This window comes from Sesamum indicum, linkage group LG6, assembly GCF_026168435.1.
Source record: "Sesamum indicum cultivar Baizhima isolate 11 linkage group LG6, ASM2616843v1, whole genome shotgun sequence".
NCBI classification, from domain to species: domain Eukaryota; kingdom Viridiplantae; phylum Streptophyta; class Magnoliopsida; order Lamiales; family Pedaliaceae; genus Sesamum; species Sesamum indicum.
The window spans coordinates 2,999,317-3,018,672 of NC_142662.1; the positions used below are offsets into that span (position 1 = coordinate 2,999,317).

At 37.2% G+C, this 19,356-nt stretch overlaps 2 protein-coding genes across 5 annotated transcripts; both read right to left on the reverse strand.

The window, feature by feature from the left end:
- Positions 1 to 179: 179 nt before the first annotated feature.
- On the reverse strand, positions 180 to 4,637 carry LOC105165202 (importin subunit alpha). The gene is made up of 11 exons (XM_011084130.3): positions 4,238 to 4,637; positions 3,859 to 3,955; positions 3,634 to 3,725; positions 3,417 to 3,548; positions 3,089 to 3,274; positions 2,824 to 2,987; positions 2,609 to 2,687; positions 1,878 to 2,006; positions 1,521 to 1,648; positions 1,068 to 1,442; positions 180 to 721 (listed from the first exon to the last, which is right to left on the reverse strand). Exons 1-10 carry the CDS (start codon positions 4,445 to 4,447, stop codon positions 1,070 to 1,072), a joined length of 1,590 nt encoding a protein of 529 aa, XP_011082432.1. The 5' UTR covers positions 4,448 to 4,637; the 3' UTR covers positions 180 to 721; positions 1,068 to 1,069.
- An 896-nt stretch (positions 4,638 to 5,533) lies between these two features.
- On the reverse strand, positions 5,534 to 10,509 carry LOC105165201 (protein FAR1-RELATED SEQUENCE 11). Of its 4 annotated transcripts, XR_848077.3 has the most exons (6): positions 10,290 to 10,508; positions 9,963 to 10,063; positions 8,463 to 9,470; positions 7,748 to 8,191; positions 6,611 to 7,551; positions 5,534 to 6,282 (listed from the first exon to the last, which is right to left on the reverse strand). XR_848077.3 is itself a non-coding variant. In XM_020694768.2 (5 exons), exons 3-5 carry the CDS (start codon positions 9,429 to 9,431, stop codon positions 6,712 to 6,714), a joined length of 2,253 nt encoding a protein of 750 aa, XP_020550427.1. In that variant the 5' UTR covers positions 9,432 to 9,470; positions 9,998 to 10,063; positions 10,290 to 10,509; the 3' UTR covers positions 5,534 to 6,711. The 4 variants fall into 4 exon arrangements, 3 of the variants coding, with proteins under 3 accessions (XP_020550427.1, XP_011082429.1, XP_011082430.1); XM_020694768.2 differs by having other exon boundaries at positions 5,534 to 7,551; positions 9,998 to 10,063; positions 10,290 to 10,509; XM_011084127.3 differs by having other exon boundaries at positions 5,534 to 7,551.
- Between the last annotated feature and the right edge of the window lie 8,847 nt (positions 10,510 to 19,356).

Below are 19,356 nucleotides of genomic sequence, written 5' to 3' on the forward strand. Positions count from 1 at the left end.
AAGTTACTAAACCTCGATTAGAAGTTCAGATGGAATTGGGCAGAAAACATAGAAAATGCTGGCAGAAGAACTTTAACAAAACAAAGACTTTAAAGTGCAAATGACATATTATAGTTATGAATCAAGAAGAGAGTTGGAGCAAGAATTGATTGGCTTCCAGCAATCAAGAAATGGATGGCTTAAAGAAAATTAAAGGCACCATGCACATTCGATTAATACAGATTCTCAAAATATTATAACCCGTTCGCGGAAGTCATAACAATCACTCTTGCTTCCGATTGACCAAAAAGTATATCAAACTTCAAACATTCACAAAAATACAGATATAACGATGAGTCCTCCCTTTATTTACTCCAGCTTAACATGGAAATGACTTCCATGGGCAATATATATACCTAGAACCTATACCATCTTTCCAACTTTATGAAGAAAAAAACTCAACCATTGGGACCATCAAAACAAAAGAGGACACTAATCTTCAAGCAGTTTCACTTGCAAAACCAAACGCTCATCATCTGACCCGGCTGATCACAACACACGACCTTTATACTATTCAGCCACCTTAAGAGGACCAAACTAACAATGATGGACTGAATAAATCTCCCTGACATCGACCGCGACTGCAACTTAGGATGAACCTTCCCAGACCGACAGCCCACTGACTCCAACTATTCAACTGGCCAGATCAGAAGCGCATTTTGACTACTGAGATAATAGCCTCCTGTAAAGTTTCCCAACCATGTCAAATGGTGTTGCGATATTAACATTGAGATAGAAGCTTCAAAATACATGCGAACAGGATTAACCAACACTTCTCATTTGATCTCTGTTGAGCACAATGCAACATATTGAATTCAAGAAGAACCAACAAAAGACAATCAGCTCAAAAATTAAGAATAACATTAGTTTAAACACCCAATAAGGGATGCTGGCAATGATCTCCCACCACATAACAAAGGATAACAAGTTGCAAATCCAGACAAGGAAAACAACTCCAACAAGAATATTCAAATGGAAAGCCCATTCTAGATGTTAAAGGATAGAACTTAAACTAAAACTGCACGTACCTTCACCCAAACTTGAATCCTCCAGATGGAACTGGAAGGTCACCGCCTCCAAAGTTGAAGCCAGATTGTTGAGTATCCCCAGAGACCAGTTGTTCATCATCTTCTTCCAGCCAATATGTTTCAAGTACCTTCACAGCCTTCTCATAAATTTCATTATTGTCATGACTCTGAAGATTTTCAATCTTCTCTAGGCCTTGTGCATCATCAATCATCTGAGCAAAGACATTCACATCTCCTGTGTTACCTTGATTCTTCTCTGCTTCTCCAACCTTAAGAATGTTCTCAAGTCCTTCCAAGCAGACTGTGACAATTCTTGGGTCGGGGCAAACTAAAAGGTCACACAATGGCTTTATGCACCCCTCACGTACCAAAAGCCTGCCAAACAAGTTGAACTAATTCAGACCAGATTTGCTATAATTAACAAAATAGGAAATCAGTGGCAAATTACTATACTTGATTTGATCATTAGTTCCACCAGAAGTGGCATTTGAAATAGCCCAGGCAGCTTCTTTCTTTATCTCAAACTCAGCATTTTGAAGCAGGACAACGAGAGGGGATATGATACCAGCCTCAATCACAGCCTGCTCATTGGAATGACACAGCCTCAGCAATTGACAGTGTACAACTTAAAAAACAAAAGTAAATACTTAATCAAGATAAGAGCAATATCAGTGATGAGACAAGAATGACCATGCTCTCACATATAAAACCTAGCAGCTTAAGATACACCAGTTCACACGTCAAGAGAAGATTCATGAATCAGTAAGCACAGATATCAAGGTAACACATCTCTACTGCTCTCTGAAATACCTGAATCTGATCTCTATTTCCTGCTGTGATGTTTGAGATGGTCCAACAAGCTTCCTTTTTTATGCTTTTCTTGTAGTTTTGTGTCAACAGGTTAAGCAGGCAAGGAAGAGCTCTATTATCAATGATAACCTGAAATATGGAAAGAAAACAAGTTGGAAGCCCATTCCTGAATACAAAAATGGAAAATGATGCTAATTCTACACCTCGCACTAAATATAACATCAGAACAGAAACAACACCAGCTAAATAGTCTAAAAAGTACATGTAAAATAATCAATATATGGAGGACTGCAGGAGGCGCTAAAACTAACTGCACTATAGACAACATGTAGTGAAAAATCTTTTAAAATTTTTTAACTACCACTTCATGACCACATAAACCACATTGAAGACATTGGGTTTCATTTTCATAACCACAAGGCATAACAACATATATGGTTAGGCTTAAATGATCACTTTTATTATTTCTCCTCTAAAATTAGCTGTACTAAATCCTTTATAAATCTTTTAACTACCAATCACAACCCCATAAGATTACATTGAGGATACTGGACTCCATTTCTCATTATTGGCTCTCCTGAAGTGAAGCATAGTACACAGAAAGCACAAGTAAAAAGATGATTGGGCCTAAATCATCACTTTTATTACATAACAAGATATTTTATGTTTTAACTTCCATAGAAGAAATCACTCTATTACTTGACATGGAAGTAAAACAATGAATCAGATACCTGAGTCTGGATATCATCACCAGTCACAATATTACCAACAGTGCGTAGGGCAGGAATCAAAACAGATGGTGAGGGATGTCTACAAAACAAACAAATGACAGTGCAAGCGGTAAAAATAAGAAATCATATGAAGAGTTCAACAAACCAACTGAAACTTCAGAAGATTTCACAGCCTTGGCATCTATGAACAATTTTCACATAAATCTTTCACTTACAGTAAAAGCTCAACCAAACGAGGGCACACGCCAGCCTCAATCACAGCTTGGATTTTATCATTAGTGCCATCAGATAGATATGATAGTGCCCAGCATGCATCTGTAAGGACTTCTTCATCATTTGTATGTATAAGATGAGCAAGGGCAGGGAGGGCAGCTTTGACCTGCTCAAGAGATTTTAGATAAGATATGTGAGGGTACATGGGTTGCCAGAAGAAGAGATCACAAAGGATTCCAACAAAGTGAGATTCACTTAAAGACAAACCTGCTCAAACTGAGGTTGCGGCTTTCCCCGACAAAAGTTGGACAATGTCCACGTTGCATTCCGCAACATGGATAACTTCGCCTGATCATTAAATTGCGCCAACAAAGGCATTAATGCTCCATAACTAAGGACAAGATCACGACACTTTGGTGAGTCCCCAGCAACATTTCCTAATGCCCAAACCGCCTACATACATCATCAAACCTTCACATCAAGTCCGGCCGGAATAACCAATACAGCTTATAGTTTGATCAGTATTCTTTTATCATAAGATGGCAGGCAGTATAAGCAAATAGAGCATGGAGCATTTATATTTTGCAACATGTACCTGCTCGCGCACGTCATCACTTGAAGAGCTAAGGAGTCTCACAAAAATTGGAACAGCACCATGATCGATCACAACCTTGGTGTTTTCTGACGTCCCAGAAGCAATGTTTGTGAGCGCCCAGGCTGCCTCAAACTACAAACAGAACAAAGTCATTACTTGAGAACATATTAAATTTGACAATAGCAACAGCCAGCAGGGATTCATCCGTAATTTATACCTGGAGCTGTGGGTAATCATCTCTTGCAAGAAACTCAACAAAACGAGGAACAACTCCAGACTGTATCACTTCCTCGATTGGTGGATTTCGCTCTGTTGGAACATAATAACCATAAGAAACCCAGTCATTTTTAACAAAACATAAAAATTTCAACCGCAAAACATACGCAGAGAACAGGAAGTTAAGGTGAAAATTAATTACCAGACACTAATGCTAGTTATTTACCTATCGAAAGTAGTTTACGGAATTGAGTAGTCGCCTCAAGTTGCAAGGCACCATCGTTCGACCAAAGCCCAGCGACCATTGCTGGAAGGCTTTCCAACTGAAAAAAAGATGGAATAGAATCCACAACTAAATTTCACGCTTACAACAATCATCCACAAATTCTTATGTTACACTACTATATTAACACTCGAACTGAGCAATTACACACTCGAATCCAAATCCGACCCTAAACAACAGTCAACTATCTATCGCCGCAGCAGATTCAACAATCAATCGACAGAACAACCAATCCAATCGGGATCGGGTGGAACCTACATACCAGACCATATAGTATGTTGAAGGTTAAGAAAAAAACACAAAATCGGTTATCAGATATTACCTTCTTATCGAGCTGCGGGACATTGACTGTAGGCTGCAATTGCTGAGCTTGGAGCCCCTCGCGTCGCTTCTTCAGCAAGTTCTCCTCTCTTCTATTCTTCCGGATCTCCACCATATTATCCTCCCGCCGTCGTCGACCTTCCTCCGCGTCGACAGCCACCTTGTACCGGCTCCGGCGGACCTCCGTCCTCGCGCTCGGCCTCAACGACATCGTTCCGTCAATCCAATAAAGAAGAAAAAGAAAATCTAAAAGTAAAAGAAAACCGATTCTAGGTAACAACTGCGTGTATCTGTGTCGGATCAGAAGGGATTACTAGGAGAATTTTCTCTTTCCACTTTAGAGAGGAAAGGTTTTTGAGCCGAATAAGTGTTGGAGTTGGAGAGGATATTTGCGTGAGGAAATGGGCCGATGATCATTATAGGGTGCCAACCACCGTCTTCATTCGTATCCCGGCTCGGTTTCGCGATTATTCACCAAATTGCCACTGATTTGAATTTTGAATGGCCATGTATAAGTCATCGGGAACCCTTCTTTAGCTTAAGATCGTGGCCGTTGAATAAGGGACCGATTGGATGCCATGCCACCGACTTTGTAGACGGGTGAAGGTTGTTTGAAGTTTTGGGCCATGTGAAAGGGCCCAAATCATATTTTGACAAGACAACAGATGGGCCAAGTCCAGTACCTGTCTCAACATGTTTGATTTGATAGGGAATCCCTTTCATGCAAACCCAAACCGCCCCTTCCTGGATAAAATGCATTCTTCCATATTCCAATCATAGGATAAGCAAAATTTTGTCCAACTGATTCTCACCTATCCAAATCCAAAATCTACAGCGTATGACCATCAAGGTATTTTTGAAAATCAACATATAATATACCCATAAATTATCCTACAATGTAAATACATACGCCCCACAAAAATGATTTACAAATCAGCCATGAAACTGACATTTACTTCACTCGATAAAACTTGTGTATTTATCCTATCATTCATTTTTACCCCAACCTACTCAAAATCTACCAATTTTTTCATCCTAAAAAGTAAACGACCCCTTAATGTTCGATGGTACGGGTGCTCCTCCCTTCTCCATATAAATGTTTTCATCATTAATCTTGGCCTTGGTGATGCTGACCTACTGAGTTTGTACAACTTAAGCTATCAATTGTCATAACAATTATCACATACATGATATCATTATCATGTCGGATATTCACAATTTATACGAGTACAAATTTACATTGACGAAGTCCAAATTCCCCATTAATGTTAGGGAAGGAAGAACTGAAGAGATACAATAAATTGGAATCACTCAAAATCCTCTTCATTTTCTCATAATAAGAATGATTCACCAATAATGTTGGTTCCCTCTACTCAAAATCCTTAAAAATTCTCATAAATTAAGATAAATCAATGGATTTCTCTCTTTTACAGTAGAGAGCATTAGAAATCGGATCTCGAACATGAAATGTTATTCTAGCAAGTGGTGGCAGTAAGTGAGCGGGTACTTTCACTTTTCTTTGGCATGTATTTTCTTCTTATCCAAGATTTGTTGGAAGAAGAGCATTAACAACAGAATTTCTTTCGGCCAAGGCAAAACTTTGCTTTCAATCTCCTCCACCCTTACCTTTTTTCATCCCACCACCGCCCCCTGACATAAGCTTCCATGTCGCTTTTCTCCAAAATGCCAAAAACAGTATTAGTAAGACCCGAGTATATAAGTTCAGTTACTCTCTTCCCACGGGAACATCGCAATCCTGTTTCCTCTGAGCAAGACATATAAAATTCCCTTTGGTATTCTATACAAATTTGTGAGCCATGGCTACTGAAACAGCAAGCCGTGAAGTTTCTCTCAACCGCCACCAGAATGAAGCTCCAGAGAGTTCGCAAAACAGTGGAGAGAAAACTGAATCCTGTTTAGGGAAAGCCCTTGCACTCAGAGCAGTATATGGGCTGAACCACCGCCGGAGAAGGGGTAGAAGGATCAGAAATAATGATGCCAAGAAACTGCCGAGTAGGCTAAGCAAAGTTTCCATAGCTGATGAACCTGAAAACGAGCAGTCAATCTTATAGTGACTTCAGCACTAAATGTGCCGAAATCTTGACGGCATTATCTTAGCTGCCACTAGTGTATTCTCATGAAATTCACAAAATGATGAGTTATAGCATCAGAACTTAAATTCATAATGCATTGGTTAAACCTTCGCATTTTTACACGTATTTCCCACTATCAAGCAACATATATTATAAGGGGAAAAGCTCTCTGGTTTCCAGTCTTTGGAAGGCACAAACTATTTCTACCATGAATCTATTTCATCATGTGAGGAATATATCTATCCTGTGAGTAACAGTAAGAAAGTAAGATTATATAAAACCTGTAGCTGTCAGTTGAGAAGCCTGGAAGATTTTACTGTATAAGATGTGGGACTGCACATCTACGACATTATTGAGCAGCTACGCATCTTTCACAGTTATGCTAGAGAAACCCTAGCCCATCTCCGTTTAAATCATCATCTCTGACCATTGGGCAATTGTTGGCTTCATGCCCAAATTGTCCACAGCAAGGAACTGAACAGCGTCTTCTCTTCCTGTACATGTCTAGTTCATCTCTTGATCTCCTGTCTTTCAACTTGGCAAATGCTAAACATTCATGAGCATTCCCGCTGAAACTTTGAGCAATACTATGAGAATCTTCAACATCTGGAAGAATCAGGGAACCAGAGGGGCTGTTATAAGCAATATCATTACTGCCATCTGCTGTACCAGGAAACTCTTTGATGCGGGCCAGGACCAAAGCAATGTGATCACAGGCAACATCAAGGCGATCTTCGGTTTCTATCGACTCTGTAATTAGTGATGAAATCATCGACTGTAACAACTGTACCTTTCCCGAAGAAGTGCGTGCAGATTTTGTGAACAATGAGTCACGCCAACGTAGAGGTATATATTGATCTGGAATGTGAAAGCAATTATTTGTTGATAGAACACGAAAAACATGCCTACAGAGGATTCCTGAAAACTCAAAATGACGACAACTACAGGTGATGAACTCATCTTGCGGGACCCATAACACTTTGCACCCACCATCCACTTCCGTGTGGTGTCTCACAATAAAATAACTTTCATCCACCAACATTGTTGCATATTGTGGTGCCAAAACTAGTTCTTCTTGTAGCTTGCAGAAGGCATATGGTGTAAGGACAGTAGCAGCATGTGACTCAATTGGTGATCCTGTTTTGAGAGATGCTCTAGGGACCTTGTGTAGCATCTTCAGTTTTGCTCCTGCTTGATCTCTTGCATCTAAAACTGAGGCCACCTGTGAAAAGAGCAAATGTTGGAATCTCTAATTATTTAGAGAGAAATGGACAGGAGAGAGAAAGAGAGAGAGAGAGAGAGAGAGAGAGAGAGAGGGAGGGAGGGAGAGAGAGAGAGAGAGAGAGAGAGAGAGGGAGAGAGAGAGAGAGAGAGAGAGGGAGAGAGAGGGAGGGAGAGAGAGAGAGAGAGGTTGCCACCTGCTCTACGAAATTATCAAGTTCAGATTGTGCACTTAGAAATCGCTGGATGTAGGAATTTATCAACTCTGACTGAAATGTACTCGTCATTCCTGCGAAAAAATATGATCTCAGAAAAGGTAGTGCCCAATATGTACGAAGTGCATACAAGCTGACGATGTGCTTGTTTCCATGCAGTCCATATATATCAACCATCTCCCTCCATCCAACTTCAAATTCCTCAACAGTGTGCAGATTATAAAGACGATGAAATTCAGCTTTCCAATTATCATACTGGGGCCCAAGTATGACAGAAAACCAATCAGAAAACTTTGAAATGATATGCCATATGGAGAAGGCATGTTTAGTCCCTGGCATTTCTGTAGAAATTGCTTCTTTAAGCCATGTGTTCTGATCAGTCAAAATTGTTCCTGGAGCTTTTCCGTTCATGAAAGCCAAGAATGTCTGCCAATCACAACAAAATTAACAGAAATGAGAGACGTTCAGATACTTTTAGGACTTCCTAAGAACTTTATCTTTGTCAACTCAAAATTTAGGTCCCCCAGTGTCCCAGGATTCTTTAAGATAAACAATGTTCCAGCAAAATATTGCATTAAATCGAACCAATAAACAATGTCAATTTCCTTTAGAATGAGAATATAAGCATCAACCGTGTTAAAGGTTTAGAGGAAAAATTTATGAAATGCCATAAGCGACACCAAGATGCAGTCAGTACCTTCAGGCCCCAGGAGAATGACTGCACGTTTTCATCTCGAAGAAGCAAGCAACCAAAGAAGCAATATGTTCCATGATTGTCCACTCCAATCCAAATCCCAAGAAGCATATCATAAGCATCCAAACGATGTGTTGTATCAAAAACTACAACATCTCCAAATGCCTCATACAATCTGATGGATGAAGCATATGACCATGCTATGTGCTCTATCCTGTTATTTGAATCAAGCTTGTAGTTGTACTTGAAGTTGGGATCAGTGTCTTTCTTCTCCTTACACATTTTGAGTAGGTCAATTGGATCATTATCCCGGTCCACATTTCTGAATGACTGGAGCAAATTTCTGACATCAATCTCAGAGAATGGTAAACAGCCTAGCTTAATACCTTTCTCTAGCTCCATTAATCTGAGCATTTGACGCACAGACATCCCAGCTTTAGCATACATACAAATACGACTCTTGTCATCAGCAGTCATCGTGCAATAGGCTGGAAGTAGTTGCACCTCATTGGACTTCAAGAGTTCATGGTTGTGGACATTGCTAAAACCAGTGACACGCCATTCAGGTACATCAAAATCAGCCCGTTTAACAATCCTCATATACGCTTGACACCCGCAGCGGGATGATTTTCTATTCCTCTGTAGTTTTCCATCTGCTGTTGGCTTTAGCTGAGGATAACCACCACGGTGGCAGGTAAAGTCCCTCCTTGTGATTCCCCTGCCTACACCATCTTTTCCACGTGTACGATGGCGTCTAATTGAGAAGCCACATTGCTTGGCAAAGCTACAATAAAATTCATAGGCAGCATCCTGTGACACAAATCTTTGTCCAATGAATGGTACAAGGTTCACAGATGTTTGCCGTGACAATATTGTGTCTTCTGGCATTTCCTCTATAGTGCCATTATCATCTGGAGATGACTCTGATCCATTCTCAGAAGTTTCTTTGACTATATTTGTTTGCTCAGGCATTTTATGCCACCAAGATAAATCAATCTCCAGATATGGTGACTGGAAATAATTTATTATAATTGAGAATTAGATTGAGCAGAGTAGATCCCAATCAGAAAAGTAACACACAATAAACAACAGAAACTGTAATATAAGTTTTCTGCTTCTCAAAAGAAACAATCACATACAATCCGCTACATAGATGGACTCCAGGAAGCACAAACTCGTAGCTGAGATAAACAAGACTCAAAAGCAGTGCAGTTTCCAGAGTAACTCAGTGACAACAAGAGATGCGGAGAGAAGATTGATGACCGCAGTATATGAAAAACATACAAAACCCTGATGACACCAGTTTTAGAAATCATGATTCACAGAAGCCCATGAAACTAACGACTCTGTAACATAGCAGTCCGGATACAGAAACACGACAAAGTGCTTCACATACAAATTCAAATAATAATCAGCAGTTATACTTTGTACATTATCACAATCGAGAAGTATTTTAAATCAATCAAAGTAGTCTAGATGAAAAAAATTAAAGAACTATTTTACCAGCTAAAATTTCCAGATCATGAAAACTCTAGAACCTGCAAATGCTTCTCTGCGTCGATCAATCCTCGGAAACATTCTTATATAAAATGAGATTTCAGCATCTGAAAAATTAATGGCGAAGTCGTATTAAACAGCGCAAGAATTATGATTTTACGAGTATTTTCGTACAATAATAAGGAATGTACATTACTAATGAGCTTCAGCTACGAGAACTCAAACAAAATGAGCATAAATAACTGGGATCAATTGTTAGCAGGATAGTATTAGCACTTGGGAGAATTGATAGAAACAAAGGAGAACGAAGAGAATTAGCATGAAATAACTTACCAAAGACTTGGGAAAGTGGAAACAGCCTCCGATCTTTTCAAAGTTTGAGCAAATTTAAGGGAAAATCGGAAGGGCGGGGAAGAACCGGAAAGGGAACAGTGCGCATCCATGGAGGAAGATAATCGTCTTTGGCGTGAGTGAGCTATCGTGCGCTGAGTGGTTGAATGGGGTTATCGTGCGCATGAGTTCCGAATATCGGCCGTCAGATTGGAACCCGACATCTCGTGGCGTTGGTGTGGGTCCGACCATAGTGCATGATATCCAACGGCTATGATGTAGGGAAGCAAAACGCCGGTTGAGTTGGATCAAATGATGGGGTGGACCACAGGTTCAATCCAGCTACAATAAGTACTTTAACTGGTCCAAAAAATTCTGGACCCTCTGAAGTTTCTTACATGAGCCCAATAAGCCTCCTCCATTCATTGTGGGCTTATTAATTGAATATATAGAGCATATAACTAAACTTCAACCCAAGATCAAGGTGCACAATGGATCAGGTCAGTTCAGAACCGTCCTGAAAAAGTCTTGTGCAGAACCAGCCCACTGTTATTCATTATCGGTCCTGGAATGGTCCAGGACCATTAAATGAGCTTCCATTGGGTCTATTTATAAACCCAGGCTCAATCCACAAACTTAAATAATAGTTTGATGAACAACTTAAAATAATAAATTTAAAAAGGTCTTAAAATAAATTTTAAAAAAATAAATAAATAGTACTAATAAATTAAAGTATTGAAAATTTAGAAGTTAAACAATAAATATAATGATTTTTAGAGCTTCAAAAGTATATAAAAAAAAAAGCTACTAGAATAGTTAATATAGAAGTTTAAAACAAAACATATATGTCATGTATTATTTTTATTAAAAAGAATAGCTCAATAGGTTCGACTCAAGACTAGGTGGTCCTCGGCCACTGGGCTGGGCTGGTCCCAAGTTTCATTACCTAAGATTGGCCCAGGACCGACCCAATTTCAAGTAAACTTGGCCCAATCCATCCCATTATTTTATTAATTCAATCCGATCCTAGATGGGGTTGGGCCACTGCTTATCTTGAACCTAACATTTATGCTCTTATGTATACTAACATAAACAAGAGAGCCATTTCTGACTCAAAACTGACTTTAACAAATTATACTCCTAAATATGATTAATATATGTTCACATCATTCTTTAACCATCAATTATCATTTTATATTGCACTTTTACTCACATTAATCACTAAATTCGATTTTAATTATATATTAATTTTTTTAAATATACATCGTATCTATCTAACTATATATACGTAAATATTGTGTGTCCCGATCTAAATGTTAAAAGAATATAAAAATACTATCGGTCAACAATATTTATTACCAACAACTTTTACATTAACACCCCCCCCCCCTCTCTCTCTATATATATTTTGAAATTTGAACTAAATTGCATTTGAGTTAAAGTAAATGGTAGAGAAGAATTTTCTTTTAAAAAGTTTGGTGGCAAAATGAGTTGAGTTGTGAGAGGAAGTGATGAGGCAGGCAGATTGATCATAAACCAGATTGGCAGCCATTATTAATAACATTACCAATAATTACATGACAAGAATTGTAGCATGACATTTATTTAATTTGGGTGGGAAGTAGCTAGAATATTATTGCACGACGTGTTCACACAACCTAATTGCGAGCTGCACTCCAGGACTTTGTAAAGGATATTATCAGCACGTAGTTACAACTCAATAATATCCTTGTGCGCCGGTCCGCGCAGACCAAAGTTCCGTGGGTGGCGAACGGGAGAGGAAGCTAGAACGGTATCTGCATGATGGCTCGGCAGCAATCGTCGGATTCACCACCGATCCCTCCGGCCGGGTGTGAGGTGGCGGGGGCGGGGAAGCCCTGGGGATTTAATATTGAGCCGGAGATGAAGAGGCGGAAACGGATAGCAAGGTATAAAGTGTACAGTGTTGAAGGTCGGGTGAAAGCTTCTATAAGGAAAGGGCTCCGATGGTTCAAGAATAAGTGCTCTGAACTCATTCATGGCTATTAACTTCTTTGATAGAAATTAATTTGAGTAATTTATGCAATTTATATGTAATTTAATTGAGTAATTTATGCAATTTATGTGTAATTTAATTGAGTAACTTATGAAATTTATGTTTAATTTACTTGAGTAATTTATGCAATTTATGTGTAATTTATTCAATTTATGTGTAATTTATGCAATTTACGTTTATTTTATTTTGTAATTTATACAATTTACGTGTTTTTTATGCAATTTATGTAAAAAAATTTGATCAATTTCACCACTATTAATACTTTTACATAATAAATATAAATAATCACAAAAATTGGAACAATATTCCAATTAATAAATTTTTACATAATAATCAAATTAGTAAAACTTTTTGATCAATTTCCCCAATATTAACATTTTTACATAATAAATATAAATAATCACAAAAATTGAAACAAATTTCCATTAATAAATTTTTACATAATAATCACATTAACAAAAATTAGCTAATATTCTCAATAATAGCATTATTACACAACAATATCAATAATCACAAAATTAGAAAAATATTCCCAGTAATAATATTTTACATAATGATGTCAATAATCACAAAATTAGATCAATAATCCCATAATAATATCATTTACAATATAATGTCAACAATAACAATATTAAGGTAATATTTTAAATTAAAATATAGTTAATAATTAATAATTAATAATTATTTAAAAATGTATAGTTCCTTTGTAACCAGATCATGCATGCCTTTAGGCTTGTTTAGCCCATCAAGTGAATTTTGTCAGTAGAACTAGTTAGGTTTATCCATCTTCATCTGTCAACAAAAAACAATGTTGATAAATAAGATGTTAACTATTTTTTGCTTCTACAGGAGGCACAGCTCAGTCAGCCGCCCAAACAGATGGAGTTATTTGAAAGGTGCTGCATGAAAAAGGAGGACGGTGGCTGGAGCGAGCTGAGGGCGGCTGAGGTGGCGGTAAGTAGATTATTAATATTATTCTTTTTAGAAAAAATAATTCTTGGTTAAACGTACTAATAATTTTATTTATTTTGTAGGAGTCGTTCCAGAACCGTCTCAAACAAACCCCCCCTCCCCCCCGGCCTCGAACCAGGACGATATGGATGTCGTTAAAGAGGAGGGGTTAGATTAGGTTTTATTTTTTTTTCATTTTTTTAATTAGATAATTTTTATATTAATATAATATTTTTCCTTAATTATTCATATTTCATAATGTTTATTACATTTCATTATTTCATAATTAGTTAATTAATTAAATAATATTTTTCCTTAATTATTCATATTTCATAATGTTTATTACATTTCATTATTTCATAATTAGTTAATTAATTAAATTCATAAACATAGTTAATTAAAAATTAATTAAATTAATTTAATTATTTATTAAAATTTATTAAAATATATAAATTTATTTATTTGTTACAATTTATTAAATATATGAATAAATTATAAAATATAAATAAATTAAAAAATTAAAAAATTAGGAATTGTTTTAGTAATGGTAAAGAAATGTTACAAATCTAAATAAATGACCTTTCCAAATACTATTACTAAAATAGTTTTAAATGCATGTTCCTAAACTGCATTGACCATTCCAAATACTTGCTAAAACTATTTCAAATAAGTGTTCGTAAATAGTGGCTGATCTTTTCTAATACTATTGCTATTTCAGTTTTAAGTACATATTCTAAACTAAAAAAGACTATTCCTTATACCATTACTAAAATTGTTTTACATACGTGTTCCTAAAGAAGACAGACTGTTTCTAAAACCGTACCAATTAAAAAAATAAATTTTTTTTGGACAATTAGGAACGGTTTTCATAGTGTGTTACAGTTCCTGTCCTAAATAGGAATGATCTTTCCTAAACCGTTTCTAAAATTTTGTAACGCCATTTGTAAGGACGGATTTCGAGCCATTCCAAAAATCGCTCCAAATAAGTTAAGTGTCCTGCAAACTATTCCAAAAAAAAAAAAAAATCGTTTCTAAACCCACTCTAAATTCCACTTTTTTGTAGTGATCATTAAAGATTAAAATGTTTACAATTTATGAAAATTAGTCTTAAATTAAAAGTTGGTATAGTAAATAAATTAAAATTTATATAGGGCCATATTGCTATTTTTTATAACATTACTTTGACACCGCTCTGAATTTTGGTAATTACATATAAAAACACCGCTTGGGTATTGTGGTCCATTAAAAATCTTACATAGCTATGACTTGGTCAGCAAGGGCATTTAGGGGTTTTGAAGGGATGGCATAAGCTAAACTAAAAAATGGGGAAGTGGTGTAAGTGTAATTTCCAGTAGGCTTAAATACATTTTTTATCCCGTAACTTAGGTCATCTAGCATTTTTCATCCCTTAACTTTCTAGGATAGCGTTTGGTCCTCATCTTTTTAGTTTCTTGTGATTTCAGTCTTTTTTTTTTTTTTTTTTTTTTCAGCCGGAGTTTATCATTCTCGCTGAAAAAATTCATGTACATCTCATGTGACCATTTAAAATTTGGGCTACTGTTCCTATTTACTCATTTTCCCAATATTTTTGTTCTTTAATTTTATAGGGTAGCATTTTGATCTCACATTTTTATAATTTTTGTGATTTCAATTCTTTTTTTCACCAAATTAAGTTCTCTCTTCTCATAGATGGAGGTGAACTGTGGTGAAAAAATGGATTGAAATCAAAAAAATTAAAAAGATGTCGCACAAAACATTATCCTAAATATTCAGAGGAACAAAAACGCCAAATATTCTAAGTTACGGGACCAAAAATGCATTTAGTCCTTTTCGATAGGTGTATGTGTAATTATACAAAAAGAGGAGTGGTTTGCATAATTACAGCATAGATCAATGGGTTGTGTGGTAATTTTTTCTTCAATTTTTAAAATTTTGAATCTAAACAAAAGCAATAAAAAACTATAAATATAAGAAAACCCTGTGAAAATTATTGAAAAATTTGGATGATATATTAAAAAAAATGTTATTGGATATGGGAGTGAATGGATCGATATTCGGCTCTAATGCCAATTGATGTAGGAAAATCGAACTAAAACTAAGCCAACTACCTATGTACCATAAGAGATTATGATTTTGGTACGTGAGGATTTTATTCAATACTGAGATGATAAAATAATGAGTTTAGCCCATGTATTTAATTATAGAATTATAAATGAAAACTTCTACTAGTACTAAACTAAGAAATAAAAGTCCTACTTAGTATAAATTTAGTAGAAAAAATACAAGCAACTCCCTTGTGATATCGTAAATGAACAAACAATCCCCTTATAAAAAATTAAATAGCGATTTATCTCCCTATATTTTTTAAAATACAACAATCTACCCCTTATGATTTCTAAAATGAAGTAATTTACCTCCTTGTATAAGAAGGTAAATTGCTTCATTTTAAAAAAGTATAGGGGGGTAAATTGCTATATTTTTTTTATAGGGAAGTAATGTGCTCATTTTCAATATCAAAGGGGGTAAATTGCTATTTATCCTAAATTTAGTAAATAAGCGGTGAATAAATAAAACTGTATTTTCTATGATAGATAAAACTCTATCTCTCTTTACAAATAACTCTCTATCCCCTACAATAAATAGACCAAAATTGAGCAAAGATCTGGTATGATTCACATCAAAAATTAATTGCAGATAATTGACGATCTCTATACCTTAACGCTTTCTAGAACTATGTTAGAATTGCATCCATTGGTAGCACTTCATGATGCATGCACATACGTGGAACCATATATTAACCTTCGAAAGTCAATTTATATTCTGAGGTCGTCAAGTTCTCAATCTGGATCTGTTTGTAAAATTGTGCGATGAACTCCTCCGCCTTCGCATCGATCATATCATCTTCACAATTGCCTTGTTGTAGCTCTTCCTCTGGGTCTACCTCTTCTTTATCATCAATGTCGCTGATGTGACCCAGATCAATGAGGCTCGCTGCCGAAGCATATAGGCTCACGGTACTGCCAGACGAAGACAAGGCTGGAGATACCGGGGGCAACATCTCCTCTTCGATGTTATCACCGCAAGACACCAGCCATTGCGGAGACGATGTTGTGGTGATCTGCAGCGGAGATTGATTTGTTTCTTGTTGTTGCGCCGTCCAGGGCGAGCATACTGTCGCCTTCCGTCTGTGTTGGCGTAGCATGTGCAGCACTGCTCTGAAAAAGGCAAACCTGCGGCGTCTAGTCTTCTTTTTGTGTTGGTCGGCCGGCGGGTTCACAATGATAGAAGAAGTGTTATCCATGGCAAAATCAATTGTGGTTGAATCCTTCACATACTCTGTGTTGATGGCGTCATATGTCGTCAAGCCTTCCGCGGTAGCTTGTTTCTTGTCCTCCCAAATTATGCGCATGGTGTGTGTCTATGTCTGTGTTCCCGGCCTCTTGCTCAAATAGCAAGGCAGAGAACAAGGACAAAAATTTGTGGGATGAGAAGAATGATGATTGCATCAGCTCTTATAGGCGTCTCTCAGTTCACTCAATCGTAAATTACCTTTCACCTTTTCACTACATATGGCAATACACTATTTGACGATTCTACTACTCTTTAGCATTCACCATTGTTTTAAGTACTTGTTTATACTTCCAAAAATAGAAGCAATGGTTGCTTCGGGAATCAAGGTGAAGGCATTGTGGCTAATGGCTTGCATTTTAAACCATGAAATGAAACAAATCAATGGTGTATACTAGTGTATAAATTTGTAACCGGTGCTATGCACAAATTTGAAGTTAATTATCATTGGAGATATAATTTATATATTTAAGTGTATTTATTTTAATTGATTAATATTGTTATGATTCTTTTCTCTGGCACTAGTGTCTATTATGAAATTGTAAAGGACACATGTAAAATAAAAAATAAAATATTTATAGAAAATTGTATTTTGGTACCATAATTTAGAGTACATTACAATGTTGGTACCATGGTGATGGGGTCAATTGCCAAAAAGATGAAAAATCCCTTCATTAAGGGTAAAACGGACATTACAGCAGGATCCGCATGTAAGGTCGCGGGTTAGGTCGTTGTGGCCCGTCCCGCGACTTGACCCATAGTCTGACCCGATAAACTAAGTAGAATTATGCACCGTTCGATAAGAGTTGGGAGACGCCCAGATTATGATACGTGGTTTGATTTATAGTATTAAATTGGGCCTTATAAATATTCAGACGTAATTCACTTGAGGTTACGAGCATTAATTGCTTTTGACCGTTTAGTTTCTGATCAAATATTTATATCTCGACTCGAACTATTATATCCATCGGAGGATCTTAGTCGGAGACGAATCCGACCAGCCTAAGGTGCGTGTTTCAATCCTCAGGATCCATCATCGATCTGGGGAAATTATATAGCAACGTGTGAGGTCATTCATCGTAGTCGCATATTTCAAATCGAATCACATGGTTTGTGAAATAATTTAAATGCTCTGTACAAATGTCACGAATTGCACTGTTGATACCTCCTTTAGATCTCTAATGACAAGACACGAGTGCTACACATGGCCATTAACTCATCTATTTTGCCATGCGTTAGTCATGTGAGGGGGCAAGATGGAGGTTACATTTTTTGGTAAAAATATTTTATTATAGCAAAAAATAAAAGTGCAACCCCTCCCCCCACACCCAAAGCTAATCGCTGAAGAACCCTAACCCCAATCCTCATGGAAAATCTTATGAAATTAGAGACACATTGTGATTCGGATCAAAATCTGCGCGATCTCCTTGGTCGAGTGAACTGGTCCTCCAAGTAGTTCGAAGTGCTACTTCTCCCCGACTAATGTAAGGGCTTTGAGAAAGAGAAGCAGATCGTTAGGCTTTCTGGGGTGGCCCATTGCTAAGACACTCCGATACTAAGTCAATATGGTTTCGAGGTGGTGAAAGTAGGTTGCTTGGTGAGCTAGCGAGCCTGAGTGACCAGAAAGTAAAGAGTGGTAGAGAGAGTGTATCATAAATGAACTGACTATGAAGTATCTATTGTGTAAGTATAAGGGTCTTGTTGGTCCAATAGTTATTTTCTGCGTGTCTTAGGTTGCTATGGTCGAGTTGCTAGACCCGACCTGATCAGAAATGCGCGGATCTTCTAGGTAAAACTGTAATTTTATGCCCTATAAGGAGCAAAATAGCTTTTTCAGATAAATTAGAGTTTTTCCCATCATTATTCCCCCACTTCTCTTAGTGTGTAGAGCACGCTAAGGGAAGTCAAAAAGACGCTTCGATCTCGACCTTTAGGTCATCCTTGCTTCCTCAACAACTAACCACTGATTATGGCGCACATCACCATGACCTTACCCCTATAAACAGAGAGGAGTTTGACTGCAACTTCGCCATGCACTCGCAATCTCCAACTCTCTGAGTGCGATCTGCCCCACTTAAGTTCACGACCAGGTACTTCTTTGCAACCTTCTCTCATTTTAATTATGTCTTCAAGCTCCGAGTCTAGTAGTTCTAGTTCATCTGATAGTTCATCTAGTAGATCATCCAACAGTTTGTCTGCGACCTCCCGTCTTGCCTTAGCTCATAAAAAGCAAGTCAGCCCATCTCCTAGGATAGACGTGGTCGACTCAAAGGTCACGACCCTGATCATGACCCTCGAACAATATGAAGATAAATTGGTGAACGAACCCTGGCTTAGTATAGAAAGTACACTTCATATGACTGTTGACACTATTAGAAAGAAAAATCACATTCTGTAAGATTTTGAGATCATCCTTCCTTCATCTTCAGATCACATGAAACGACCTTCTTTAGGTAGTTGTCCTATCTCTGTAGTCCATCTACAGGCGGGTTTACGTTTTCCCCTTCCGCAACCTTTTGCCTGAATATTATCTAGGTTAGAAGTGTGCCTAATGTAGTTAGCTCGAATTCTATACGCCACATTCTCGTCTTCATCATAATCATGAACCATACGGACCTCACACCTGATTTTGATAACTTCTGGTACTTTACAAATTCACGACCTCGAAGAGGTCTGGTGATTAGGGTTTTTTCTACCTTACTGCCAAACCCCATTGCACGTTCATAGTGAACTTAA

Excerpts from the sequence above, each read along its gene's own strand:
- LOC105165202 (XM_011084130.3), bottom strand. The coding sequence starts at position 4,447 with ATGTCGTTGAGGCCGAGCGCGAGGACGGAGGTCCGCCGGAGCCGGTAC. Across the intron at positions 3,549-3,633 it reads ATGATTACCCACAGCTCCAG|TTTGAGGCAGCCTGGGCGCT; the intron begins GTATAAATTACG and ends TTCTGTTTGTAG. Across the intron at positions 2,688-2,823 it reads CGTTTGGTTGAGCTTTTACT|ACATCCCTCACCATCTGTTT; the intron begins GTAAGTGAAAGA and ends TTTGTTTTGTAG.
- LOC105165201 (XM_011084128.3), bottom strand. The coding sequence starts at position 9,431 with ATGCCTGAGCAAACAAATATAGTCAAAGAAACTTCTGAGAATGGATCA. Across the intron at positions 8,192-8,462 it reads CATTCTCCTGGGGCCTGAAG|ACATTCTTGGCTTTCATGAA; the intron begins GTACTGACTGCA and ends TGTGATTGGCAG. Across the intron at positions 7,552-7,747 it reads TTGATAATTTCGTAGAGCAG|GTGGCCTCAGTTTTAGATGC; the intron begins GTGGCAACCTCT and ends CTCTTTTCACAG.